General features: G+C 51.0%; 1 protein-coding gene across 11 annotated transcripts in view; it reads right to left on the bottom strand.

The window, feature by feature from the left end:
* The window catches only part of Mical2 (microtubule associated monooxygenase, calponin and LIM domain containing 2), a 236,690-nt gene that overhangs the window by 121,384 nt on the left and 87,472 nt on the right, over positions 1-27,834 (bottom strand). For all 11 annotated transcript variants that reach the window (XM_045144944.1, XM_045144945.1, XM_045144946.1 and 8 more), the window contains exons 4-8: positions 18,442-18,649; positions 14,208-14,324; positions 13,097-13,198; positions 10,004-10,159; positions 5,227-5,327 (exon numbers count right to left, since the gene is read on the bottom strand). In XM_045144944.1, the coding sequence (XP_045000879.1) occupies positions 5,227-5,327; positions 10,004-10,159; positions 13,097-13,198; positions 14,208-14,324; positions 18,442-18,649 (684 nt within the window). The remainder of the gene's footprint in view (positions 1-5,226; positions 5,328-10,003; positions 10,160-13,096; positions 13,199-14,207; positions 14,325-18,441; positions 18,650-27,834) is intronic.

Raw genomic sequence — 27,834 nt, 5'->3', positions numbered from 1 at the left:
ACTGGCCCGGCGGTCCCTCGCACTCAGACGCCCTTCAGGAACTCGGACCTCTCCAGGGAGGAGAATCAAAACAGAAACAGACATCGAGAGCCAAGGGGACGCAGAAGCATTCGGCCAGCTGCAGGGGTCAACCCAGTTGTAATGAAGCATCAAATTTGGCTCTACGCTTCCTGGCATCCAAGGCAAAAAGGAAATGTGATAACGAGCTTCCTTATCAGGAAGAATGAGGTCTAGCATTTGCCCAGGGGAGGCAGGTTTTTCCTGGCACTGGAGTCTCTAAGATCTATCTCAGGTTGGAATTTCGACAGAGAACACTGGGCGTCTTAACCAGCAGTGTACTTGATAAGGGTCTGGAAGCAAACAAGGAGCGCATTTCACACGGCTGGCTCTCGAGCACTTCCGATACAATTACAACACAAAGGAACAAGCCAGCGGGTGAGATTTAGTCATGGATGGAGCTGAGCTGCCGGGGTCCAGAGATGCTTCGGGTAGTGGTCAAACAGGATGCAGGGGTGGGCGAAGACGTGGCTGTGCCACCTAACGCTGGCACTTTCTTCCCAGACCCAGTTGCTGCTTTTCCTGCAAAGCTTTGCTCTGAAAGTGCTCACTGTTTTACCGCCCTGCTGGGGTGGAGACTTCTGAACCGTGGACTAGAGACTCCATTCTGATGATGTAACCACACAGTGTCAGATAAGGAAGACAAGGAAGAACGTCGGGAATATTCCCAGAGTTTAATCTGTTCATCATGTGGCAAGGAAATGAAAAGTCCACCTTTGCCAAAGAGAACACGAAAGGCCCTCATCCCACAGGGGTTGAGGTGGGATTATCGCGAAAGACAAGCACAGGCTCAGTCAGGGGTCAGCAAGCACAATGGGTTGAATTCTATCCTCACTGGCCACCAACTCTCAATGTGGGCAAGATATTTGTCTTGGTTCAGAGTCTCCATTTTCTAATTTGTCAAGTGCTAACAGCCAAACATACTCCTCACAGCCCCAAGGAGACTGAGTGACCCTCGGACACAAACTTCTTAACCCCGACGCCATGCCTGGCATGTGGGAACTGCCCAGTGGATGGGAAGACCTGCCCCACTAACGGTGGTATGCAGTGAGGTGCCTCCTGGACCCACCAAGGCACCAACAAGGGCATTCACACAGTTCTCAAAGAGGCACAGTCTCTGCTGTACCCAGAGTGGCCTCCTGTCTCTGTTTCCTGGAGTGCTATGAGTTCAAACACCATGTTTGTGAAATTCTAGTATTTTCCACATTCAAACCATATTCCTCCAAATTGTACCCAGCACTGACTGACCGATGAGTCGGGCGTCAGCATGTGGTTACTGTTAGCCAGTGTCCTTCCTGGTATCGTTCCCTACGGTCACGTGACCTTCCTGGTATCGTTCCCTACGGTCACGTGACCCCTGGCTTCCTTAGAAAGTATAGGGATGAGGTAGGGGAGGGAGTGACTGGAGAGGTCTCCCACATCCTTCCTCTGTAGAACAGGGCCTTGTCCCCTGAGCCAGATGAGAGCTGAAGAATAGAGATAGTGTCCATCAAAGACGTTGCTTGAGGTGGGCGCCCTTGGCAGGAGCGTGAGGAGCCCCGGGATGAACTTGGATGAGAACCCAGCTGGCCACCGTGGCCACAGAGGGCCCAGGTCAGTGATGGAGAGAGCAAAGGGAGTAGAATCATTGAGAGGAGGTCTGAAGGGAATGAGAGGAAAGAGTAAGGAAAGAGCCAGGGAGCAGGGCTCTGCCTGACATGGGCACGCTGGGTGGGGCGGGGGGCGCAGGCCCTTAATTCCAGCACTACCAAGGCTGAAGGAGAATCACCGTGAGTTTAAGGCCAACCTGGGCTAGAGTCAGATTCTGCCTCAAAAACAAACAAATATATAAATCAAGAAAATATGGAAGCCAAGCGTGGTGGTACATGCCTTTAATCCCAGCACTCGGGAGGCAGAGGTAGGAGGATTGCCCTGAGTTCGAGGCCACCCTGAGACTCCATAGTAAATTCCAGGTCAGCCTGGGCTAGAGTGAGACCCTACCTCGAAAAACAAAAAGAAATAAAAAATAAAAAAAAAATAAGATATGAAGGGAGCCAGTCTGGGGAAGCAGCTCTGAATTCAGACACAAGTAGGGCCAAAGGATGAATTTGGGCCCCACTTTGCACAGCTCTCTGGTGCTGAAGGGAGACTGCATTCTACTAGGGACACAGCAGGGAGTGACGCACTAAGAAAAACAGAGCGCAGACTCAGTAGGAAAAATGGCCACTATCGTGCTTAGCTGTAAAAGGCTGCGGCAGATGCTTCTCCAAAGGCTCCAGTGACCTTGGACCTGACTCCGAGAGTGTGGCTGCCCACACCTGAGAGCCCAGCTCCCCCCTGCAGTGGGGAGAACAGCCTTCAGTGGCCAGCAGTCCAGGCCTGCAAGAGTGTGGGCCAAAAGGGCGCCACAGGACTCTAGGACAACGCGTGCTCTTTGTGGGGAAGAGAAACCTAGCCACAGGTGGGAGGCAGAGGCGTGGTTTCTAGAGGAGAAACTGGGGTACTGAGGGACCTGAGGTCAGCAAAGGCAGATGGGGGAGATGGGCGCATCTCCAGAGGCCAGCTCCCCCAAATATGTACTCAGCACCTTCTTTACCAATAGCAAGATACGTTTAGACAGAGGACAATGGCAAGGCCTTGTCATTCCCGAGAGCAAGAAATGAACAGCGGCTCGGGAGAAGGCCGCAGCATGCGGCTAGGTCCCTGGGAGCCCCGGTCGCAGCTGCTGATCCAGCTCTTCCAGGTCTGGCCCATGGCTCCAGTTCTAAGAGAGACTCCTGTTCCTTACACCCCCTCAGTACCAGCTTAGGAGTTGCTGCCAGAGTCCTCTGAGGAGAAGGAAAGACTTTCGCAAGGATAACAAGGGCCTCTCCCAGCCCCTCCCTAGACCCCCCCCCCCCACCGTGTTATGGTGGAGTGCCTGAGATGGCAAAGTGGAGGGGCTGTGACACCTTCTGAGAAATCAGGCCAACACAAGCAACATATAGTCAGGGCGTATAGCCAGGGAATAAGATCCCGAAGGGGCTCTTAACATCTCAGGAGACTGGGGTACTCGGCCCAAAAAACTCAGGTCATGCTTTGCCTACGTGGCGAGGCCCTCTTCTGGCTCAAGCCCTCTGCTTCTGCTTCCCACTTTCAGAAGGTTCTACACTGTCCAGGAAGTCAACTGGAGACTGAGGCTACCTCAGGACGGATGCCTGTGTGGTTCAGGGAAGAGGGGGCACCGTGCCCCCGAGTGACCAGTCGACAATGAGCAGCAGATGAGTTGCTGGCGTCCACACTGCCGCTGGTATCTTGGTCAGCCTACCTGGCCCTGGCCATAGCCTCTGCCATGACTCAGGTTCCCAGCACAGGCTTGAGCCGAGGTGGAGGAGACCCAGGGGAGGGACGGATCATTCATGCTGCCCAGGCAGCAGCTGGTGTCCATTGAGCAGGCTGACCTGCGGTTCCCATCTTGCAGCAGTGAGCAGATAGGGTCTCTGGAAGGGTGGGGGCCTGACCACAGGAGCTGCTAGACTGGGGATTACCTTCACTCCAGTGTTTCTGTTCCTAACCCTGATCTATATGAGGATGCTGGGCCTGAGGGTACATTCTTATAATCCCAACAGTCAGGAGGCTAAGGCAGGAGGATGACATGTTTGAGGCCAGGCTTCAACCACACAGCAAGACCCTGTCTCAAAAGCAAAGCATGGGGCTGGAGAGCTGGCTCAGCAGTTAAGAACACTTCCTGTGCAAGGATGAGGGCCTGAGGAGGCCCGAGAGACCACGTGAGTTTGATTCCCAGCAGCACCCACATAAATAGCCAAGAATGGGCACACATGTCTAGAGCCTCACTCCCAGAAAGGAGCAGAGACCTGAGAACCGCTGGACCTCATGGGAAAACAAGAAAACAACCCAGCAAGCTTTGGGATCAGTAAGAGACTCCAGCTCAAACAAGAACGGGTACAAGAGCAATGGAGGGGGACACCCCACATTATTCTGAGCTGGACACTCCAGGTGAGTGCATCCCATTGCAGGCAAGCACACAGGGTACTGCGTAGGCACATACATGTTCATGTGCCACACACACACAAACACATACACACACACCAACAAGTAAAGGGAAAAAAAAAAGATGCAAAGTCACAAAGCAGAAGCGAGGAAGCTGACAGGACAAAGAACACACGTCTAAATAGGGCTGAGCAGTTATGGAAGGAATCTTGAAACCACCATCTGCCAGGCATTGTGTTATGTGCTGTGTGCACGTGTGTGCACGTGTGTGTGTGCATATGTGTGTGTGCATGAACTTACCCTTGTACCATCCACATGCACAATCTTCTCAAGTATCCTTTTCGGACAGGAATTAAGACTCCCATTTTATAGACGTGAAGACTGAGTCAGGAAACAAATAAGCAGCTTGTCTACATCCCATTAGAACATGGCAAGCCAAGCTTTGGCTCTTGTTTTATTTTTTGCTTTTTGTGTCTGTGTGAGTGCATGGTATGCATGCATGTGTACATGCATGTGGTCGTGTGTGTGCGCGCAGATGCACGTGCACATGGAGGCCACAGGTTGCTCTCAGATGTTCTCCTCCATTACTCTCCTCTCACTTCACTGAGGCAGGGTCTCGAATGGGAGCCCAGAACTCACCAGCTTGCCCTATCTATCTGGCCAGCTTGCCTTGGGGACCCTGTGTCCTCCTCTCAAACAGTAGGATTATGGGTGTGTGTGTACTACCTGGCACTTATACCCATGGGTGCTGGTGACCCAAGCCCAATCCTTTCACTGGTGCGGCCAGCATGTGGCCCAGTATCAGCTCATCTTTTGGACAGCATGAACAGGAAGCTTTGGCACACCATGAAATTGGCAAGTGACGGGCATCTCTGTTTTCCACCCCAACCAAAGCCCTCATCTGTCTCCAAGTGGCATGTGTAGGGCTGGGCTGAGTGAGGCCTGGGGAGACAGATTTGGCCAATCCACGCTCACACAACTGCAGAGCACATCCACCAGGGCACACGTGGGCTCCTTCGCCCAGCTCTCACGCACTGCCACGGGCAAGGACGGTGGTGAGGGTGGGGCTCCTTCCTGCCCTCTCCTCCCCTTGGTCAGCTTCTGCAGGACCAGGTCTTCTTTCTCCCACCCCTGCTGGGGCTGCCGGCCCAGGTGGCCCAGGGAAAGACAGGTGAGAAATCATAGCCGAGAGGTACGTACGTTGACGATGACTCCTTTGTCGAGCAGGCTCTGCTTCTTGGCTGTCATGACGAAGTAGTGGGTGCTGTCCTTGTAGTAAACGATGTTTTCCAGATCAATCCCTGAAAAGAAAGGGTTTGGACGTAGGTTGACTGCACAGCGTCTTGCTTCATGATGGGCGGCATTACTTATGTGGAGAACATTCTGGTGAGACAAGTACTAGAGATATACAGGGCTAAGAAAGATGAAAGAGGACCAAACGTCGCACAAAGGTGTCATCTATCCATCTTCCTTCCTTCCTTCTTTCCTTCCTCCTCCCTCCCTTCCTTTTTCCCTCCGTCCCTTCCTCTCTTCCTTTCACTTGCTTGCTTAGAACAACCACAGGCACCCAATATTTCTAAGCTAAGATTGGTTATGAGGGCTGGGGAATCTGCTCTGCAAGCCTGCCAACCTGATTCCCATTCCCAGCATCCACACAAAGCCAGGCCTAAAGCGGTGCACCTGTCTGTAATGCCTACACACCTACGGCTATGGGAGGCTGCGCTGGGAGCATGGCGAAGCTCACAGGCCAGCTAGACTGGCCTTCTCAGTGGCAGAAAGTAACAAGAAGAGAACCATGGTCTCTGACACGGTTTAAGGAGAGTACCAATATCCTGAGGTTGTCCTCTGACCTCCACACACACGCTGTGGTATTTATGTACCCACACATGCACACACATCCATATACACACATGCCACACACACATACACGTGACAAATCAAACAAGAGTTGGGTAAGAAGCATTCCAGGAAACGCAGACAGGACCATGGAAGTTAAGCAATGATACAGCCCGAAACGAGCCCAGGACTGTGGGGCTCCCTGTCTCGCCCACTGTGAGCTCCACAGGGCTCTGGCAATCTCCCACAGACTGTGTCGACCGCATCCTGGCTTGCATGGGAGAGGACAGGGGCAATGGTAGCCGGGATTCAGGTTAGAGTCTACCCCGCCTCTCTGTGCCCTTTCCAGCATGTGCGAAACATTGACATAGCCAGTTCCTGCACTGAAAGCCAGGCTGTAGCGTGGAGCAGGCGTGCTCCAACAGGAGGCGTGGCCAGGTCCATTGGCTTCACCTGAGAACTGAGTGCGCCAGCAGGTTACCTGTGCTCCACCTGACCTGCTCAATCAGGGCCAGTGCTGTGTTGTTCTTGTGTTTCTTTCTGCATGCGTGTGTCTGGTGTACACATGTATTCATGTGCTTATGGGTGTACATACATGTGTATGCACGTGGATGTGGAGGCCAGAGGTTGATGGTGAGTGACTCCCACTTCTACAGTGCATTTTCATGAGACAGGGTCTCTCGCTGAATCTGGAGCTCATCAATTCAACAGACAAGCGAGGCAGAAAGCCCTGTGGACCCTCCTGTCTCTGCCTCCTCAGCACTGGGATTAGATTGCTCCTCACCTGGCTTCTATGTGGGTTCTGGGGATTGGAACTCTGGTCCTCATGATGCTATGTCAGGCGCTTTACCCACTGAGCCGTGACCCCAGCCCCAGCACCCTGTTTCTGAGCAAGCACCCTGGGTGGGTTTGCTACACACCCGTGCTGGATAACCTGAGAAGGGGAAGGAGCAGACACACAGTGACCCAAATGCACCCTGCACAAGGTGTACTGGGTAACCATAGCAACACCCCTCTTAGTTAAACAGGAAATAGCCATCAGTGTGAACAGCCCCCAAGAGAATCGGAGGAAATTCACAGCTGTCTCGGTGTGAAGGCACCAATGAAACCGTGCCCGAGGTGACAAGTACAGCCAAGTTTAAAGGAAGCTCATTGAAATATCTGGAAAAACATACTCAGTTTCCGGCCATAATTCTTACTGATTTCAGTATTTATTTTCGTGGCTTTTGAGGGGAAGGAAGGGTTGGAGAATGCTTAAATCATTCAGGATATAAGACGCTGGAAGGAAATATTAAACGTCTTCATAAAGCCGTGCAGTCGTGGAGACAGGCTAGACATCACTGTGACCCACAGCAGGCACCATGGGATGCTCAGCGACTCACCCCATTCCTAGAAAATGAGCTTAAGGAAACGAGTTTTATCTGTAGCGTAAATTCAGGAAGGTCTAAACCAGAGGCCAAGGTTTTGGGTAAAAGGCCAGACAGTAAACATTTCTGATTTATAGACCATATGGTCTCTGTCACAAACATGCCTGGGGGATTCAGCCATCAGCAACAATGTAAATAAACACTGTGGCTGTTTGGGGCTATCACACACCTTTATTTATGAATATTAGAAACTGAACTGCCTATGATTTCATCACAAAATACTATACTTTCCCTTTTTTTTCTTAGGACTTTTTTTTTTTTTTTGAGGTATGGTTTCACTCTAGCCCAGGCTAGTCTGGAATTCATTTTGGAGTCTCAGGGTGGCCTCGAACTCACGGTGATCCTCCTACCTCTGCCTCCCTTGGGCTGGGATTAAAGGCATGCGTTGCCACGCCTGGCTCCTTAGGACTTTTGAAAATGAGAAACTGCTCTTCTCTCGCGGGCAAAACCTGAGCATGTAGTCAGGCCCAGTTTGCTAATCTCCTGGTCTTAGACACAGAAGCATCCTGCAGCGTTTAAGGACTGTGTTTAAAGTGTGAAGCTGAGTGAGAAAATGAGAAACGCGGACAGAATTGAAAAAAGCTCCAGTGAGAGAAGGCAAAGATCAGGGAGCGCTCAGAACCGTGACGCGCAGCTGTGGGCCTGGAGAGCAGGACTGACTCTTTCACTCAGGAGCCACTCGTGTGCGCGTGCACATGTGTGTGCGCGTGCGTGTGTCACCACAGGTGCATGTGCATTCTAGAACCTACGTAAAAAGGTGGAAATCACTGAAAATATTGACATGGCAGTGAAGACGAGGCACTAAGAGAAGATGACTTTCAGTATAGAGATTTTATTTATCTTTCCTTGTAACACTTATTTATTTATTTACTTAGTTTTTTGCCTTTTTGAGGTGGGGTCTAGACTGACCTTGAACTCATCATGTAGCATGAACCACCACGACCAGGGCAGGAACGACTTGAGCTAACATTATTATTATTATTGGATTATTTGTGTGCAGGCAGGCACACACATGGAGGTCAGGGACGACCTCGGGGTGCTGGGCCTCTCCACCTTGTCTGAGACAGGGTTTCTCTCATTGTTTCGCTGGCTGCGGGGAAGTCCAAGCTATCTGGCCAACAGCTTAGGAATTCTTCAGGCTTCAGCAGCCGTTACTGTAGGGACACTGGGATTACACACTCACGAGCCACTTTGTGTGTCCTGACAAACTCTGGCTGTCAGAATTAGGCAAAAAGTACTTTTAACCACTGAGCCATCTTCTTGGCCCTTAACCTTGTCATTACATTGGCTCTTCAAGAAACAAGAAAATGGCTACTTTTTAAAGTCAGGTTAAAGAAAAAAAAGGCCTAGAATTTACTTGAGTGCAAAGAGGCCATTCTTCCCTGTCTTTGTTTCCACCTGCTGTGCTTCCCCTCTACCATTATCACTGCCTGACATCCCTTGTTGATCTGCCTATTGGACATCCGGCCCCACAGACTGTAAGGCCGAGTTCACTGATCTAGCTCAGGCCCTGGACCCAGCATTTGGTGCTCAGTGGTAAGCCTGCCAAAGAATATCTATTGAGGGCTGGGGAGGTGCTCAGTTGGTGGAGTGCTTACCTTGTAAGCATCAGGACCTGAGTTTGATTCCTAGAATCCATGTTAAAAAAATAAAATAAAATAAAAAGGTTGGATATGGTGGCACACGTCTGTATTACAGTACTAAGGAGGTGGGGACAGGAGGGTCCCTGGAAGCTTACCAGGTAGCCAGTCTGGCCTAACTGGTAAGTTCTAGACCAATAACAGGTCTTGCTTTAAAAAGAAAAGGTGGATGGTGGCTCAGGGATGACACCTGAGACTGTTCTCTAGCTTCCAGATCTCTACATGCATGCATGCACATACACACACTCATGCAGAGACAGACAGACAGACACACACACACACACACACACACACACACACGGAGATGCTGAGGGACTGAGTCAATACCTTCTGTCCTCTTGTCCCAAGGTTGAGCGACAACTGCCCCCCACCCCGGGGAGGGGACGTCCCTGCCATGGCTCATGGGGAAGAGACAGCTTCTATGACATACAACAAATATATCTGCACTTCTGTGGGTGATGCCACAGAGCGACCCTTGCATGGCATGCTGATGTGGGCACAGCCAGCTCGAGCACCCTGCATCATAGTGCTTTATGTGGGTGCCTTACAGGACAGCAAGCTCCTTCAGGAGGGGTGGCTCTGAAAACCTTGGCTTTGGCACAGTACTGAGCACTCACACATAATGGGTGCTGAGAAACACCATCAAGGTCTATGACTGATTTCCCCGCATGGAATCCAGAACATTCCTTCAAGAATCCCTCTTGTCAGGTCCCTGGGACTTGCTGGCTAGCTAGCCAAATCAGTGAGCTAGGTGCAGAGCAAGGCCTTGTCTCAAAAAACAAGGTAGTGGGTGACTGAGGAAGGGAGACAGCTGATGTTGATCTCTGGTCTCCATATGTGCACGTATCCTCACATCCGTGTGCACTCACACGCATGCGAACATGCACAGACACATGCCCCCACACACATGCACCAGTGCCAACATCAGAGGAATCCCTCTTGTTCTTGAAAGGACATCTGTACACTGAATATCTTAAGGGAAGTCTCTTGCTTCCATGCTCTCGGGACCCTAGGGCGGCCAGCGTGCCTAGCAATCCTGGTCAAGGGTCTGGCTCAGAGAAGCGAGGGCCCCACCTGTTTCTTCCCTCAGATCTTGAAAGAACTTCTGGTTGAAGATGAAGGCCACACCGCTGATCTCCTCCACCTTGGCCTCGGCTGTGCTGTTCCTGTTGATGAAGTTGGCGGTGATGGCGATGGCCAGCTTCCCGCGGAATTCTTTCCTGCGGAACCCTGCAAGAGGGAAGCGGCAGCTGCCTCAGTCCCCTGGATGCGCTGCGGGACGGCTCTGAAAATGTCGCTGAGAAAGCGACTGTCCCGCCAGTGAGCCTGAGGCTCTGGACCTGGAGGTGGCCGTGCAGGCAGGGGCACCAGGCCTGTGCCCTCGGAGGAAACCCGGCACCTCAGGCCTTGGGGAGTGAGCGGGTTATGTCCTGGGCTGCGCTGCGTTAGCCCAACGCCCTGCTCGCACTGTCCCAGACGAGTGGCCTCAATGACCTGCTCTGGTGGGGGTCAAGCAGCTCTTCCTGTACGGAGTTGCTTGGCATGTGGGACCCGCCAGCCTGGGAACCTATGTGACCCAAACATTTTTCAAAAAAAAATTTTATTTTAATTTATTTATTAGAGACAGAGAAAGGGAGAGAGAGAGAGAGTGAAAATGCATACACCAGGGCCTCTAGCCACTGCAAACGAACTCTAGATGCATGTGCCATCGTGTGCATCTGGCTAACGTGGGACCTGGAGACTCGAACCTGGGTCCTAAGGTTTCACAGGCAAGTGCCTTAACCGCTAAGCCATCTCTCCAGCCCCCAAACATTTTTGTTTCTGCTAGCATTTTTCATGAATTTTTTTTTTCTTTTCTTGAGTTATTAGACTGAAATCTTATAGGTCAGGGATATTCACAAATTGTCTTTATGCCTCAATTGTTGTCACTTATAGTGTGTCATCCTCCCACATGCCTAGTATCCGTACATGGTAAGGTCCTAATGCTCAGCCTCAGGTTGTGACTATTCTGGAGATGGGCGTTACTGTAGATGTCATCAGTCGAGAGATTGACAGGTGGAGGACCAGGCCTCTACGCTAGATGACTGAGTCCTTATTCACGGGGAAAGTTGGACACAGGGAATACGGCTGAGCGAAGCTGTGCACAGGATGGGTTGATGCTAAGCCAGGGAGTATAGCAAGCAGCAGAGGCTAGGAGAGGGGCCGGGCAGACTCCTCTCACAGAACGCTTTCACCCACCAAACTACAAGGCAACAGATCCCCATTGTGCACGCCTCTCAGCTGCTGCTGCTCGGTCAGGGTGGCTCCAGGAAACTAGCACTAATGCCCAGTGTCTGGTACTTGGGACACATCTAATGAACATATAATAAATAGACACAGTAATTGCTTGCAATTAATTTAGTATTCTAATTCATTTTTTTTTATATTGAGGCAGGTAAGAGAGACAATGGGTGCACCAGGGCCTCCAGCCACTGTGAATAAACTCCAGATGCATGCACTACCTTGTGCATCTGGCTTACGTGGGTCCTGGAGAATTGAACCTGGGTTCTTTGGCTTTATAGGTCAAGTGCCTTATCCACTAAGCCAGCTCTGCAGCCCTAGTCTTCTAGTTCTTCAGGGAACATTTTAATTTTTTTCTTTTTGGTTTTTTGAGATAGGATCTCACTCTAGCCCAGGCTGACCTGGAAATCACTATGTAGTCTCAGGGTGGCCTCAAACTCACAGCAATCCTCCTACCTCTGCCTCCCTAGTGCTGAGATTAAAGGTGTGCGCCACCACACCCGACCATTTTAATTTTTAATTGACTTATAGTAACTGTACATATTTACAGCATACAATATAATACTTTGATACATGTGCATATTAAGCAATGATCAAGTCAGGGTAATTAGCATGCCCATCCTTTCAACTGCTGGTCCATTCAAAATGCCCTCCTCTAGCTATTTTGAAATGAGCATTATATTAGTGTTAATTATGGTCATCCTACTATACAACTACAGAGTCTCGGAAGGGGTCCTGAAATTCTTGGTTTTCAGTGGGATCAGAAAATTTCTCCTGAATGTGTGGTGACACAGTGGACCACAGCAAATGGCTCCATTTTAGTAAAATTCTGCTAACCCTTTTTTTGTATGTGTATGTGTGTGTGGCATGCACGCATGTGTTGGGGGGGTGTGCATGTGTGCGCATGTGGAGGCCACAAGTTGAAACTGGCAGCTGCCTTGATCATTCCTTACCTGACTTACAGAGCTGGGCCTCTCACCTGAACCCAAGCTTGCCAAGGCAGCCAGTCTAGCTAGCCAGCTTGCCCTGGGGATCTGCCTGTCTCTACCTTCCACATGCTGGGATTAGAGGCGGGCTGCCACATCCGCCTGGCATTTATGTCCTATGCTTGGAGCATGTCCACTATTCACAGCATGTGACCATGAGGAGGGCAGGCCCCAAAAGTAAAGCTTTCCATATTCTAAGAGATGCCACTGGGTGCCACACTGTTTTCAACCCATGGTCTCAGGCGGCACCATTAGCAAAAATGAGTACACGCAGCCTGTGGGCTAATGAATTTGAGGTCGAGATGACCTATGCAGTTTTTGGCAATGGGGGTTCCACGCTCAACTTGACAGGCTCTTACCCTGAGAAAGCACGTTATGCTTCTAGCTTCGGGGACCAGAGAAGTGTGATTCTGTACCCTGACACTGCACCTAACTTAAGACTCACGGAGAGAGGGGCTCTTCCTTCAGGAACCGGTGCCCTTGGACATGACTAACTACCCTTAAAAGCAAGGGGTGTTTCTCTTAGATGACTAGTAGGGAGCCCTCACACTGCGCCCACACGACAGCAGGTGTTTGATAAGTGTGTGTTGACTTTTCTCCTGGCCTTGCACCCTTCCAAGGCACTCCTCCATGAGTCCTTCCTTAGCCCTCGTCTCAATGCTGAGCAGCATCTGCTGTCCACCTTCCTCTGTCAAGGAAGCGGAGGTCCAGAGGGAAGGAGACGGCTCTTGTTACGTGCTCAGTCTCCTGGGAGGAAGGGCTGCTTGGCCTCAGGCAGGACCGAGCAGTCTGCCTTTCTGTGAGACCCCTGCCACCCCAGCTGATAGTCAGCTGTCTTGCCCACTCTTCACCAGCTCCACTCCCATCACCTCTGAACCCCAGCCCCAAGAAGAATTCTCACCTTCCAGGGTATTCCGGCGGCCGTCTGCACCAATGATGACATCAAACTCAAAGTCAGACAGGGCGTGGTCTGCAGGAAGGAACTCTGCCCGCCAGCCGATTTCTACGAGGACAGGAAGACAAGAAGAGGTGGCAGAAGTGGGTGGAGAGATCGTTTACCAACTGCTCTAGAAGTCTTGCTTTCTTTACTAGATTTAAAAAAATATTGTATTTATTTGAGAGAGAGAGGGGGAGAGAATGGGCATGTCAGGGCCTCTAGCCACTGCAAATGAACTCCAGAATCATGTGCCACCTTGTGCATCTGGCTTACATGGGCACTAGGGAAGCGAACTTGGGTCCTTACGCTTTGCAGGCAAGAGCCTTAACCACTGAGCCCTGTTTGCTTTGGCGTGTGTGTATGATCTGTATAGCGTGCGTATAGTATGTGTGTGTATGGTGCATGCATGTGCAGATGTGCACACCTGTAAGCATGCATGTGCAGACCAGAGGAGGATGTCGAGAATGCTCCTCGTCCGCTCTTCCTCTTTGTTTCTTTGAGACAGACGCTATCACTGAATCCAGAGCTGTCATGTTTTCACTTGCACCGGCTGACCAGTGAGGAACTCCTGTCTCTGCTCCCGGCAGGACGGGGCTTACTGACAGGTGTGGCCACACACAGCTTTCACGTGGATTGAGCTCAGGCCTTCCCAGGCCCTCACGTGTGCTCTAACCCCTGAGCCATCTCCGCATCTCTCCAGGGCACACCAGGTGTGGTCTCTCACACAGCCTGACACACATGGGACTGTGTGCTGTGACCTCTGTGACAGGCCTATGTCTCCTCGCCTGCTACTGACTGGACTTCACCTGTCAACGCCGCCGCCTGTAGGACTGCGTATCCAAACTGTAAGCTTCACGGCTTAATAATACTTTCCCCCAGGAGCTGAAGAGCAAACCTAAGGCCACAGAAATGGTCAAAAAAGGTAAACTATTTGCCAGTGGAAGAATGCCAAATAGCTCCCAACAAAAATAACTTGCAGAGATAGCCTCGAGAGTCACACACGCAACGGCCGGTTTGCAGCAACTGACTCCCAGCACAGACAGGGCAGTTAGACCGTTACACAGTTATACTGTACTTTGATTTTCCTGGTCTTCAGGAGGCTCCAGAACCTTCACAAATTCCACGTTCACATGGATTTCCACCCCCAGCATCAGGGCCACCTTGAACAAGATGAGCTGTAGTTGGCGAATACCTGCCAGGGAGGGAAGCGAGACGCGGTCAGGCGCGGTGCTTGGCTGCCTCCTGTACGCCCCGTGCTGTGCCCCACGCCCTGGCCGGGGAGCGTGGCCGCTGATGGCCACCACTGAGGCCTGGGTTTGTGCCAAACACTCTGGGTTTTCTTATGTAACCCACAGAGTGGCCCTTTGGGACCCTTGTTATTCTCATTTAATACAGGAGACACTGAGGCTTATGTAAGGTTACGTGACTTGCTTGAGATCACACAGCAGCAAAACCAGGCTGTAGACCCAGGTCAGCCTGATTTGAAGACCCTGCCGTCACCATGCAAGGGCGTCATAATGAAGGAGGCGCTGTCTTTCCTGCCCCCTTCCCCAGGCAGGTTCTGGATTTGGTGAGATTTTTTGGTGGAAGAAGACAGGGAGTTAGGGAAGGGCGGGGGTGGGGGTTGGAGGAGAAAGGGAGAGAAAGAGAAATGGGCTACAAGGAAAGTCAGAGACCAAATACCTGAATGGGCAGGGCCTCTACCTAAAGCCCTTCCCTGTCAGTGGCAAAAAAGGAGGGTGGGAGATTCTCCCTCCAAAGCCAGGTTCCTGGTTTGCTACCCTCACCCCCCTTCCCAACTCCTCCAACAAGCAGAACCTCATTTTGCCTACTGTTCAGCACAAACAAGCGTCCCTCCAAATATTTTCCCGAAGCGTGGGAAGTTTTAAACTTTCTAGTTCTCTGTGCTGAGTGTGCTTGACTCGTTTCCCATTCACTGAGCATCTACCATGTGCCTGATATCACGTGAGGGTAAAGGAGACAGGAATAGGCCTCCAATGGAGGAGCCAGATGATCAGGAGGGACAGGGCATGGAAGACGGAAGGGACAGGTATAGACCCAGGCCTGAGCTGGGAGCTTGGAAGCCAAGAGTATCAAAGCCCTTGAGGAGGGCTGGAGAGATGGCTTAGCGGTTAAGCGCTTGCCTGTGAAGCCTAAGGACCCTGGTTCGAGGCTCGGTTCCCCAGATCCCACGTTAGCCAGATGCACAAGGGGGCGCATGCGTCTGGAGTTCGTTTGCCGAGGCTGGAAGCCCTGGCGTGCCCATTCTTTCTCTCTCCCTCTACCTGTCTTTCTCTCTGTGTCTGTCGCTCTCAAATAAATAAATAATGAACAAAAAATATTAAAAAAAAAAAAGCCCTTGAGGAGACTGAGAATGAGGCCAGGGCATCTGGGAGCCAGGAAACTTCTGGGCAGTGTTTTGTGTCTGGGCGGGATGGTCAGGAGGGTGTACTCATGGATGTGTGGGCCCTGGGCATTTTCATGTGGAGATCAGGGGAAGGTGGGAGGTGTCTTCCCCTATCCCTCCTCTGCCTTATTAATCTCAGAAGAGTCTCTCACTGAACGTGGAATTCCCTGTTTTACAGTTAGACTGGCTGATCAGGGAGCTGCAACAATCCTCCATTCTCTGTCTCCTTCAGCTCTGGGGTCCTGAGCATCATGGCCATGCCTGGCTTTTTACCTGGGTGCTGGGAATTGAAACTCTGGCCCTCATGCTTAGGTGGCAAGTGCTCTCACCCACTGAGCCATCTGTGGGACCCCAAAGCCTCTAGGGTATGCAGTAGGGGGGAAGTAGACCGCCATGCAAGGGGTAGGTGGGGACAAACATACGCCACGCCTCCTCTTCCTAGAAGAAATGCTTTGAGACATTCACAGGTGACCGGGGTGGGGGCACCGCGGGGTGAGGGGCAGGGACACTAGTGGTGGGAGAAAGGGAAGGAGGAGGAACCCAGGAGGGATTGGACTTGGGAGAAGGTGGGCAGCTCTCCTTCTGGCCTGGGGGGGGGGCGCGAAGCAAGAGTCGGTCCTCAGGCAAAGGGTAGGGTACCGTGGCCAGCTCCCTTCTCTGGGCACAGATGGCAGGCATCTGCTGAGAGCCAGGAGCTGTGCTGGGCTTGTGAGGCCAGTGGCAGGTCGTGGAAGATTCTCACACAGGACCCAGGGAGCTGCTGAGTGGCACCCCGCCTGAGTGTGCAGCTGGGAGCAGGGCTGATCTGAGTGGAAGGCGGCCAGCTGGGTTTACAGCTTTGGCCATGACCTACTGCAGAACAATCTTTCCACAGGAGGCCCACCCGCTCCTCTGAGTGTCTGCTCCCAGCATACAGCAGGCGCTCAGTAAAGCTCCTGCCTCCCTGGTCGTGGGACTAAAGTGAACCCTGACCATGAGCATCCTGATCAGAAGGCCTCCTGGGGCCAGGAGCTTCCTCTCCTGACAGCCGGTGCTCAGTGTCACCCCTGTACATCACAGCTGGTGCCGCCTCTTCCCTGGGTGGGACAGAACATCTGTGAGCTGACTCTGCAGCTTTCTGGGCAAATCCAAATTTCTTTCCACTGGACTCCTGGAATTTTCTCATCCCAAAGAGGGAATAAACTCTGGGGCCATTGCTGGTAAATTCTTCTGAGTCTGAATAAATTACCCCCGTGTAGCTGGTAATTCTCTCCAGTCACTCCCACCCAAACTCCCCCTCCCGTTCCCAGTAAGCCTTGTCCCATACACACATAGCTGTGTGGTGCCCCTCATTCATTCCTGTGGAAAAGCACAGGCTGAGAGCCGGCTCCCAGCTCTTGGTTTTGGGGAGCACACTGCACCTTCACTGGATACTGAGCATTTTCCTGAGCATTCACTTCGTGTGGGTACGAGGTGAAGTGTGGTCCAAACTTAACCTCATGTACCATCTCAGCAATTCTGGGAGACAAGCAGAGACCACATTTTACAGACAACAAAGCTGAGGTCTGAGGAAGGAAGAGTTTTTGATTCAAGTCAGAAAGAAATGGGAGAGACATACTTTGCACTCAGTTCAGTGCAAACTCTTGGACTCTCCCACAGTGCCAACTTCCCTGACTTTCATAGGTCTTGGTTGCCATGTAGAAAAAAAGACCTCTTCCGAGCCGGGCGTGGTGGCATACGCCTTTAATCCCAGCACTCGGTCAGCCTGAGCTAGAGTGAGACCCTACGTCGAAAAACCAAAAAAAAAAAAAAAAAAAAGGGAAAGACCTCTTTCCTGCAGAGCTGTGAGGGGGAGGAACGTTCCCTTGCCTCAAGTGTGCATGCATAGGTCTTGTCTCTAGATGCCCAGGCATAAGGAATGCCCAGATGAAGCCTTGATCCATTGAGCAGTCAGGGGTGGACCGGGCCCTGAGTTCCAAGTCTCTGCTTTCCTTTCTAGCCTCTGAAATCACACCATGGTACCTTCTCTCTCTTGTGAAAAGCTCAGGGAAGCTTTGGGACGAGATCGTTCAGGGAGTCCACATCCAGTTAGTTATGTCACTCCTCTCAGCTAAACCCTGCCTTGGCTCCCAGCACTGCAGCAAAATGTTCCAATTCCTTTGCATAAGGTCTCACCATGCAGCCTGGTTAGCACTTTTGTGTGGGTCTCCGTGCTCCGTCTTCCTCCAGCCAGTGTGACTCTCTCTATTAAAGCACATGCCGGCTCCCTCAGGGTACAGGCCAGGCCACTTGCCTCTGGTTTTATAATTCATTCATTCACCAGCCAGTGTGGGCTGTATTCTACCCTGTATCCAGCACTGTTACGCCGTGGCAGAGGGGATGTGCCAGCAGCCCTGACCTCCTGATGCTAACATTTAGTGGGCACAGCACAGGTCCCGGAACAGGTCAGAAAAAGCAGACTGCTAAGGTTTGACCCCCAGCTGGTGGTGCATCTTCAGAAGATGATGGAATCATTGAGAGGTGGGAATGACTTGGAGGAAGTGGGTCACTGTGGAGAGGGTCTTAAGATTCAGAGCCTGGTCTTGTTTCTGGACTTTTCTCTGTCTTCTGATCTTCCAAGGTGTGAGCAAGCATATCTGGGAGAACTATATAGCACGCCTCCCCTGCCATCTATCACCAAAAGCATGATGGACTGCATCCCCTCAAACCATTAGCCAAAGTAAACCCATCCTCCCTTAAGCTGATTCTTGTCAGGTATCTGGTGACAGAGATGAGGAAAGTATCAGCTAGACAGACATTCGGTTACTATCTGTTAGCCGGATGTGGAGCCCCAACATCATCCGGGACTCCTAGATGTGGCAGATGTGTCCCACCCATGGTCAAACCTTGACCCTCGGGAGGTCCCTGCACAGGCTCTACTCACTGATGTGGTCGATGGAGCCAGCGCAGAACTTCCCGTAGAACTTCTTGGCTCCTAGGCCCCGCAGGTCGTGGATGGTGAAAGGCCAGAGGTGCAGCACATTGTTCCGGGAGAACGTGTCCCTCTTCTCCACCACGACCACCTTGGCTCCCAGGTAGGCAAGTTCAATGGCAGTGCGCAGACCACACGGTCCTCCCCCGACGATGAGACACTGAGGGAGGGCAGGAGAAAGACACCTGGAGCATCCTGGAAGCAGTGCCGCTGAGGGGCACCCCTCCCAAGCGGGGGCGCATGATACACCCGCTGGACCCTGTCACTCATCCAGCTGACGCACGCTCCCTGCGGGCCACCGTGAGAGTCCCCGAAGGACTCACAGGCAAAGGGACTCTGGGAGAAGCCATCGTGAGCTGTACAGGAGCTTCAGGAGGAAAGGAGCTGGGCTCCAATCCAGTCCTGATGCGGGACGGCTTAGTTTCCGCATTGGTGAACAGTCTCCAGAGAACTGCCTACCTCATAGGGTTATCACAAAATAAGACCACTGTAGAGTCATAGCTTAGTGGTAGAGCCCTCACTAGCATTTGCAAGGCCCTGGGTCACATTCCCAGCACCATTAGACAAATAAGTAAGGAAATAAATGAATAGTAAAAATAATAATGTTTTCCCACATCCTGAAGGAAGTATCTTTGTGATACTGGATTAGGTAACAGTTTCTTAGATATATCGCCAAAAGTATAAGACAAAAAATAAATAAATAAATTGGACTTCACTGAAATTAAAACTTCTGGTCCTTCAAAGGAAACTAGTGAAAGTAAAAAGAAGCTAGACAGGACGGCGCATGCCTGTGAGCATAGACCAGCCCATCTCGTCCCCACTCAACCCCTAAAACGAGGGAGGAAGAAAGGTTAAAAACAGCCCCATTGTCAGGAGAATAATTCACAAATCATATATCCAGTAAGATCTGATACAGTACTTGTATCCAATATATGCAAATAATTTTGGCAGCTTATAAACAATTTCCCAATCCAAGATGGGGCAAAGGATCTGAATGGATTATTTCTTCATTAAGATATACAAGTATAGCCATGCCTTTGATCCCAGCACGTGGGAGGCAGAGGGAGGAGAATCACTGTGAGTTCGAGGCCACCCTGAGACTACATAGTGAATTCCAGGTCAGCCTGGGCTAGGCTAGAGTAAGACCCTACCTAGAAAGACCAAAAAAAAAAAAAAAAAAAAAAAGAAAAGAAAAAGAAAAAGAAAGAAAGAAAGAAAATAAAAGAAACATACACACACACGTGGTCAGACATCACATGAGAAGGGCCCAACACCATTCACCATCAGAGACATACTAAACAAGGACAGTGATCTGGCCCTTCTTTCCATAAGGATGGTTGTAACAAGAAACAGAACAAGAGTCGGAGGCAAAGAATTCAAGCCCTCATTCGTTGCTAGTAGGAATGACACGAATGCTTCCAAATAGGCTGGTTAACTCCTTAGTTAAGCACAGAGATATCACACAGGCCAGCAATTCTACTCCTAGGTATATGTGCCCAAGGGAATTGAAAACATATGTCCACACTAAAACCTCTACATGAACTTCGAAGACAACATTACACACAATAGCCCCAAAGTGGAAACATGCTTAGGAACTTATGAACAAATAAAGTATGATATACTGATACAATAAACTGTCATTCAGTTTCTCCCCCCCACCGCCCCACCGTGTGTATGCCCTCCAATGGCTCAGGAACTACAGCGGGAGACGTGGTGAAAAGACCATATGAGCCAAAGAAAGGGGAAGAGTGCTTGGGAACAGTGTGTTCCATACACGTGGCGGTGATTGCATCTATGACCTTACAGCCACTGTTACTACCTGCACAATATTGGGTCGACATGTCATCACGGATGATGGAGGAGGGCAAAAAAAAAAAAAAGACGTGAAAATAGAAGTGATGCTAGTTGGGAAGAAGGAATTTCGTGGAAAGGGGGCAGGGAGGGGCCACAAAAGAAAGGAATTGGGGGTTTATGATCAGAATACATTATGTATTGAAAACTGAAATTAAAATGTTAAAAAGAGATAAAGTAATATTTGGGTGAATTTTAAAAACATGAGGTAAAGATACCATAAACAAACACAGGTATACTACGTGTTTCTATTTTCACAAAATGTCCAAAAAAATAGAGATTGGTTGAGGCAGTTATACAGAAGGGAGGATTGGGAAGTGACTGCCATTACAGGTTGTTTTTTTTTAATTGGAATTTTCTGGAATTAAACAGATGACGGTTGCACAACTTTGGAACTATACTAAAAATAACTGAACTGAATACTTCAGTTGGGTAAATCTTATAGTATGTAAATTATGTCTTAATAAAAAAAATGTAGGAAAGTTGGGCTGGAGAGATGGCTTAGCAGTTAAACACTTGCCTGTGAAGCCTAAGGATCCCAGTTCGAGACTCGATTCCCCAGGACCAACATTAGCCAGATGCACAAGGGGGCGCATGCTTCTGGAGTTCATTGCAGTGGCTGGAGGCCCTGGCACATCCATTCTCTCTCCCTTTCTCTCTCTCTCTCTCTCTCCCTCTCTCTCTCTCCCCCCTCTTTCTCTCTGTTGCTCTCAAATAAATAAATAAAATAAACAAAAAAAAATTTTAAATGAAGGAAAGCCCAGCATGCTTGTAATTCTAGCACCCAGGAAACCGAGGCAGGAGGATTAGGTATCTCAGGCCAAGCTCTACAAATAAATAAAAAATTGTATGAGAAAAAGCAAATGGTACAGAGCTTGGCACACCTAGTGTGAATGTTATAGGTGTATGTTTTGAGCCAGGATATCTCACTGAACCCAGAACTCACTAATCTAGTGTGAACTGTCTTTACCTCCCCAGTGCTGGGGTTAAAGGCGTGCGCTGCTGTGCCTAGCTTTCATGTGAGTTCTGGAAATCTGAACTCAGATCCTCATGCTTGCAAGGCAGGCACTTGACCCACGGAACCATCTCCTCAGCCGCTGGGAATGCTGCATTCTTACTGCTGAAATCCCAAACCTGCCTTCTAGGAACTCTCAGGCCACAGGTGAATCCAGACTCTGAAATAATATGTAGAACTTCATGTGACCCATTCTATTTGGTGCCCAAAAGGTGAATAGGTATTCCTGCCTGGTAGACTAGAAATGACTTCACAAAGGAGAGATTTTATAAATCATCGTACTCACTCACTACGTATCAGACACTGTGAAGTATTTTAACTCATACTCCTCTAAGGAACTGCTACTGTGAACATGTCACAAGTGGGAAATGGAACCACAAAGCAACGAGGAAACTGGCTGGTAGCTTCACAGATGGAAAGGGGCAGGGCACATGGGGGACATAGCTTAGTTGATAGGCTACTTGAGGAGGCAAGAGACCCTGGCTTCAATCCCAGCGCTCCATAAACTGGGCATGGCAGCGCATGCCGGAGAGCCACTTAGGAAGTGGAGCAGGAGGACCAGAAGTTCAAGGTCCTCTCTGGTTGCACAGTGAGTTCAAGGCCAGCCTGCACTACATGGACTCTTGTCTCAAAACAGAGTGGTTGGTGGGTCGGGGGGGAACTGAACCCAAATGTTCCTACTCCCAAGCCCATCACAGTGTACTGATTTGGGTTTGCCAGGAATAAAAAGAAAAAGGCACATTTCAGGTGAGGGTGTAGCCCATTCGAAGAGAAAGCAACGCATGGTGGAAGGAGAGAAACGGGAGGAGTTAGTTTTCAGTCTGCTCTCCAGACAATGAAGGCCTTAAATGTCCTGGTTCTGCTGGCAAGTGGGCCGTGCAGGCAGAAGTGACACCACGCCTCTGTGCAAGGTCCCACTCTGGTTGTGCATGTTGAAGACCAGCTCCCTCCCCAGAGAAGACACAGGACGGAACGGAGGACACGTGGTGATGGCGACCTAGCTGTCTGCCCCGAGCAATAGCGTCCATCTCGGTGGAGGCTTCTGCAGAGTCCGATGCTGTGTAAGGTTCAGGAGCACAACAGCAGTTCAGCCAAGCGCCCCCCCAACCCACCCCAAGTGAGGCAGGGGGGTACCCCAGTTGGCTGACACTGCTCAGCAAGGCAGCAGGCAAGACCGACACCCAGTCTTCACTCCCTGACATCACAGAGGCATCTGGAAACCTTCCCATGCTGGAATCGAACCTTATCTTAAGAATACACATTCCCCTTCCTGAGTAATTACCCCAACCTTGCGGTTATCACTCTGCTGGGACCCCAAAGGAAGAGTGCGACCAAGCACATCACAAGCTCCCACAAATGCAATCAGTGAGGCTTACTGGCTGGAACCTTCCAGGGAGTTTGAAGATACCCGATTAGAGGAAATGAAGTCACTGCTAAGATCTAACACACCCCAGAGACATCGGGGAGTGGGTGGGTGTGTGAGGGCCTGGCTTCCTCTCTGGACAGAGGGGCCTGGAGAGCACCAGCCCCTCCCCCACCTCCCAGCTCTTATCTCACTCCAGCCCCCACCCCCCAAGCTCCAACTTGCTCGGCTCCGCATAGCCAGACAGTGATGGTCATTTGGGAGTGCGCTCCAAGCCCCAGGCCTGTGAGGTCTGCCTCGGGCGAAGTCTGGGCCTATCACATGCCTTGGCAGTTCCTGTATCTTTTCCTGTTGGTGAGATCGGTCACTCCAGGGTGGCCTAGAGGATGCAGGGTAATGAAGGGCAGGCAAGAGAAAGCAGCCCCCTGTAGCTCTCTTTCCACCAGGACAGATCCATCACTACTCCCCGGGCACAACAGAGTGCCCTTCCCCACCGGCCGGGGCTGCTGGGCGCTTCATGCGCGAACGGTAGCGGGGTCCAGGGTCTGTTTCTCTTGGCAGCACCTGCAATCCCATCCGTGAGAGAGCAGCCTCCCGCATTCCTAAGCTCCAGTACATAGTTTGGGCCTGAAATCTCAGAGATGCCAAGCATACCATAATCTGAAAATCAAAGCAAATACCAGTGGGCTTACTTATAGCAAGGGAGAAAGTTCAGGCTGGCAAAAGGGCCTATGGGTGGGGAGCCAGGACAGATCACCCCACCACCCCCGGAATAGGATCAGTGTGGGGACTTGGTGTCCTGACAAAAGGCTGGACACCATGGAGCCATGAGCCAGAACAGAGGAGCAGCAGAGAAGGCTTCCTGGGCTATCCCTGGTCAGTGTATGCTTTGGACACTGGCCTCAAATAGATCAGCCACAGAGACAAAGAGTTGGGCCAATTCAACCCAAAGACCCAGCCAGCCGTCATTGCTGAGGACTGACTTCCTCAGCCCCAGGCCTTCCTCAAGCCCCCAGATCCAACTGCATGCTCTTCCCCTGCCCTCTCCCCAGCTCAGCTGACTGCAGAACTGACCCTGCAAGGCATCCGCTCGGTCTGACCTGCAGCCTTCTGCGGCACACACCTCAAGAGATGCTTCATCCGGGTGTCACCTGTGTGGCCAGAGCCCAGAGCCAGGCCTGGGAGGTGGGAAGCCCAACACAGCCGAGTGATGACCGAACTTTGCACCCACTCTCCGCCCACATGGTCCTGGCTCTGTCCCCCGGGGTGGTGTTTGGTGTGTGTCAGAGGGGTTAATTCTACAGATTCCCACGCAGACAGAGGGAGTGGGGTCTGCTGAGGCCGCCAGCATCACAGATGTCAGCATATCTGTGTGCTGGGGTGACGTGAATTGCTAGTCACTGGGGAGCAAGTAGATCCAACACCAGCAGGAAATCCACTGTAAAGATAAGCTTGGCAGAGGTGAAGCCACCACACTCTCCAAGGGGAGAGACACTGTGGGGACAAACCAGCTCTTTATTGATCAAGGATGGGAGAGGGCATAGTTAATGTACCCAGGCGGGACTTGAGAGTTAGGGTGGCCCCAATTCTCACAGGAACTCTTGCTCTGTTTCAGAGGGACCTTGTAAGCATGGCCCACTTCTTATTGACACAGTACATCTCCCAGTCACCCCTCTTCCAAGCTCATAAGTAAACGGGTGTGCTGGGGTCTCAAGTCCCAGAGGGAGATAAGGGGACAAGGGACTGGGCCAGAACTCAGGGTGTGTCTACAGGATATGTTTTTGCTTTCTGCCTCCACTCTCCTTGGGCACTGTGTGGGCAGAGGCTACCAGTGGAATGAAAAGCCAGCCCATAAAATTGGCCATGAGACAGGGGTTTGCCGTTGATGTCCTGCTTATCACTGGTCTGCGCCTCAGCTGAAAAGATCTGAGAACAGGGCTGGAGAGATGGCTTAGTGGTTAAGGTGTTTGCCTGTAAAACCAAAGGACCTCAGTTCGATTCCTCAGGACCCACGTAAGCCAGATGTACAAGGTGGCACATGCGTCTGGGGTTTATTTGCAGTGGCTCAGGTCCTAGTATGCTCCCCCCCTCCCTTTCTCTCTCTCAAATAAATAAAAAAATAAAAAAATAAAAAAGATAAAAGTTTAAAAAAAAGATCTGAGAACATCTCAGCTGTACCTGTGCTCACCACACCCTCCCGGCCCTTGGAAAGGTGAGCGCTGTCCGGGCCTTATGAGTGAGGACCGTGTTCATAGAAAAGCGAGAGACTCAAGGTGCTGCCTCTTGTGAGCAGTGTGACCATGGGCTACAAGGCCTGGAGCTGGGGACAGTTTCATCTGCAAGCATCCTGCCTCACGTGAGTGATCTCCACACTAAGGCCTGGTCTGGAACAGTCCTCAATATTTTAGGATTAAGACATGGAGACAGGCTCAGTGGATAAAACACTTACTTGGCAAGCAAGGAAGGTGGGAGCCGAGATTCCATGGAAAGCCCGATCCAGTAGTGCCTGGGTCTGTGTTCCCGGCACGTCCGCGGGGAGACGGGAGGCAGAGGGCACACATCCCCCAAGCCTGTGGGCCAGCTAGCCTGGCCGATACAGTGGTGACTACCAAGAGATCCTGCCTCAAATAAGGTGAAGGTTGAGGACTGGCACCTAAGGTGTCCTCTATCCTCCACATGGGTCTGTAGAATGCATGTGCCTATACTTGCTTATTACCATGCATACACAGTTACACCGAGAGCAAAAAAGACAGAGCTGGGCATGGTGGCGCACGCCTTTAGTCCCAGCACTGGGGAGGCAGAGGTAGGAGGGTCGCCATGAGTTCGAGGCCACCCTGAGACTACATAGTGAATTCCAGGTCAGCCTGGACTAGAGCAAGACCCTACCTCAAAAACCCAAAAAAGAAAAAAAACAACAACAACAACAAAGAAAGAATTAGGGAGGGGAGAAGAAGAGAAGGGAGGAGAGCGGGGAGGGAGGGAGGAAGGAGAAAACAAAATCAGAAATGGACATAAGAGGGTAAGAAATTCTCCAAGGTCATGTGACAGGCAAGTGGTCAAATGCGCACTGAAACCTAGGCAGTATGGGTCCAGGATCTGTGCCCTCCACGGCGCGTCTGAGTTGAGGGGACGTGGTAAGGATTAGTTGAGGTCATTTCCCTTGTTCCCTTCATGAAGGCCATAGCGGCCGCTGAATGGAGCACAGAGTTCAACCCGAGTTCATGGGGCGCTGGACAGGACGGAGCTGGGCCCCAACTGAGTTGCATGTGCTTCTGCAGTAGAAGTTCACGGGCCGGATGGAGCTTAAACCCGGGCAAGTCCGGGGAAGCCAGGGTGGCAGCGGAGCCCGGCTCCGGCAGCTCAGGCCTTGCGTGGTGAGCGGGTGGCTGGGCCCGAGGAGGTCGGCCGCAGAGCTGCCCTGAGGGGCCAGTTCTCATAAGCACCATTCGGGTGCCAGAGGCATGCCACCAAACTTCCTGAGGTGGCTTCACAGGCTGCTGTTGTTAGGATGAGCAACTTATCAAAGGCCAGGCAGGAAGTCCCCGGCTGTCACTGGGTCACCACCAGGCAAAGGCAGCCTGCTCAGAGCATCAAATCCGAGGTGCCTGAAGTGAGGGTGACCATGGAGGGAGAGTGTGTTCAGCCCCACCTGCAGGACAGTGTGGAGGGGAACTCATGGAAGAAGCTGCCTCTGAGGGTCTGGGCATCGAGGAGTCGACAAGAGGGGCTTCATGAACATTTAAGTGCCACTCTGGGTGGGGCGCTAAGTCTCATCTGATTGACAGAACCCTTCCCCATCCAGCACTCTCTTGTATCTCAATCACACCTAGTTATTCCTGGGTAATAAAGACATGCCACCTACACTCAGGGATTTACAGAAAGGAAATGAAAACAGATACCCTCTTATCTTGTCGCCCCCCCAAGAAAATAACTCCAATTCCTCCGAGAAACATTCCACTCCGCTCTGACCCTCCCTCTGGACGCTAGTCTCCTCTTGTGAGCAATGTAGCTGGGGACCGCAGGGTCTGGATGTGGGGACAGACGGTTTCAGTGGCCTCAGGAGAACGCTCAAATTGGCTTAGCCTCACACCGGTTTACAAGGTATGAGTGCAGTCCTTAGGCCTACAATGTCACGGGGGCTATTCGTGACTCCTGGGATCCCCCTGCCTCATGCAAGAGATTCCTGGGACAGGGGCTCTCCTGGTGGCGGAGTTCATCTGCCCCTGTGCTGCTGCTCATAAATTCTTCGTGAGAGGAGCAATGGCAACAGTGGTAATCATAATAATAACACAATAACAACGGATGGCTGCGACGATGTAGCTCAGCCCGTACAGTGCCTGCCACATAAATCAGGCATGGTGAGCACACACCTGTACCCCTAGTGCTTAGGAAGAGCACATGAAGTTCAAGGTTTATTTGGGCCATTTGGAAGCTGAGACAACTGGAGCGGGGGAGGAAGGAAGGACTTGATATGAGCTGTAGAATGGCTCTACCTCAATGAAAGAGCTTGCTTCAAAAAAAGGCAGTTGGGGGCGAGCGGAATGGCTTAGCAGTTAAGGCATCTGCCTGCAAAGCCAAAGGACCCAGGTTCGATTCCCCAGGACCCATGTTAGCCAGATGCACAAGGGGAACCCTGTGTCTGGAGTTCATGTGCAGTGGCCGGAGGTCCTGGCATGCCCAGTCACTTTCTCTGTCAAATAAATAAATAAAAATAATTTTTTTATATAAAAAAAAGGTGATTGGTGCTACTGAAGAATAACACTCAAAGCTGTCCTCTGGCTCCATGCATGCATGCACACATACATGCAGGTTTAGGTTTAGCCACATACATACCAACATGCACACATATGTATAAAATATCTGTATTCCTCCATCTATCAATTTATCTTATCATTATCAAATTATCCTATTTTGGTGCATACCAACTGAATCGCAAAATCAGTACAATAATTCTCAGTTGTGTATCACTGAATAAAGTTCAAAGTTCAATATATTTGTTTAGGTTCTTTAAAAGACTAACACAAGCCAGGTGTGGTAGTGCATGCCTTTAATCCCAGCACTGGGGAGGCAGAGGTAGGAGGATCACCATGAGTTCAAGGCCACCCTGAGATTACAT

This window comes from Jaculus jaculus, chromosome 3 (genome assembly GCF_020740685.1).
Source record: "Jaculus jaculus isolate mJacJac1 chromosome 3, mJacJac1.mat.Y.cur, whole genome shotgun sequence".
In the NCBI taxonomy this organism is placed as follows: domain Eukaryota; kingdom Metazoa; phylum Chordata; class Mammalia; order Rodentia; family Dipodidae; genus Jaculus; species Jaculus jaculus.
The sequence above is the reverse complement of the archived record's forward strand: the minus strand, read 5'-3'. Positions and strand labels throughout refer to the sequence as shown.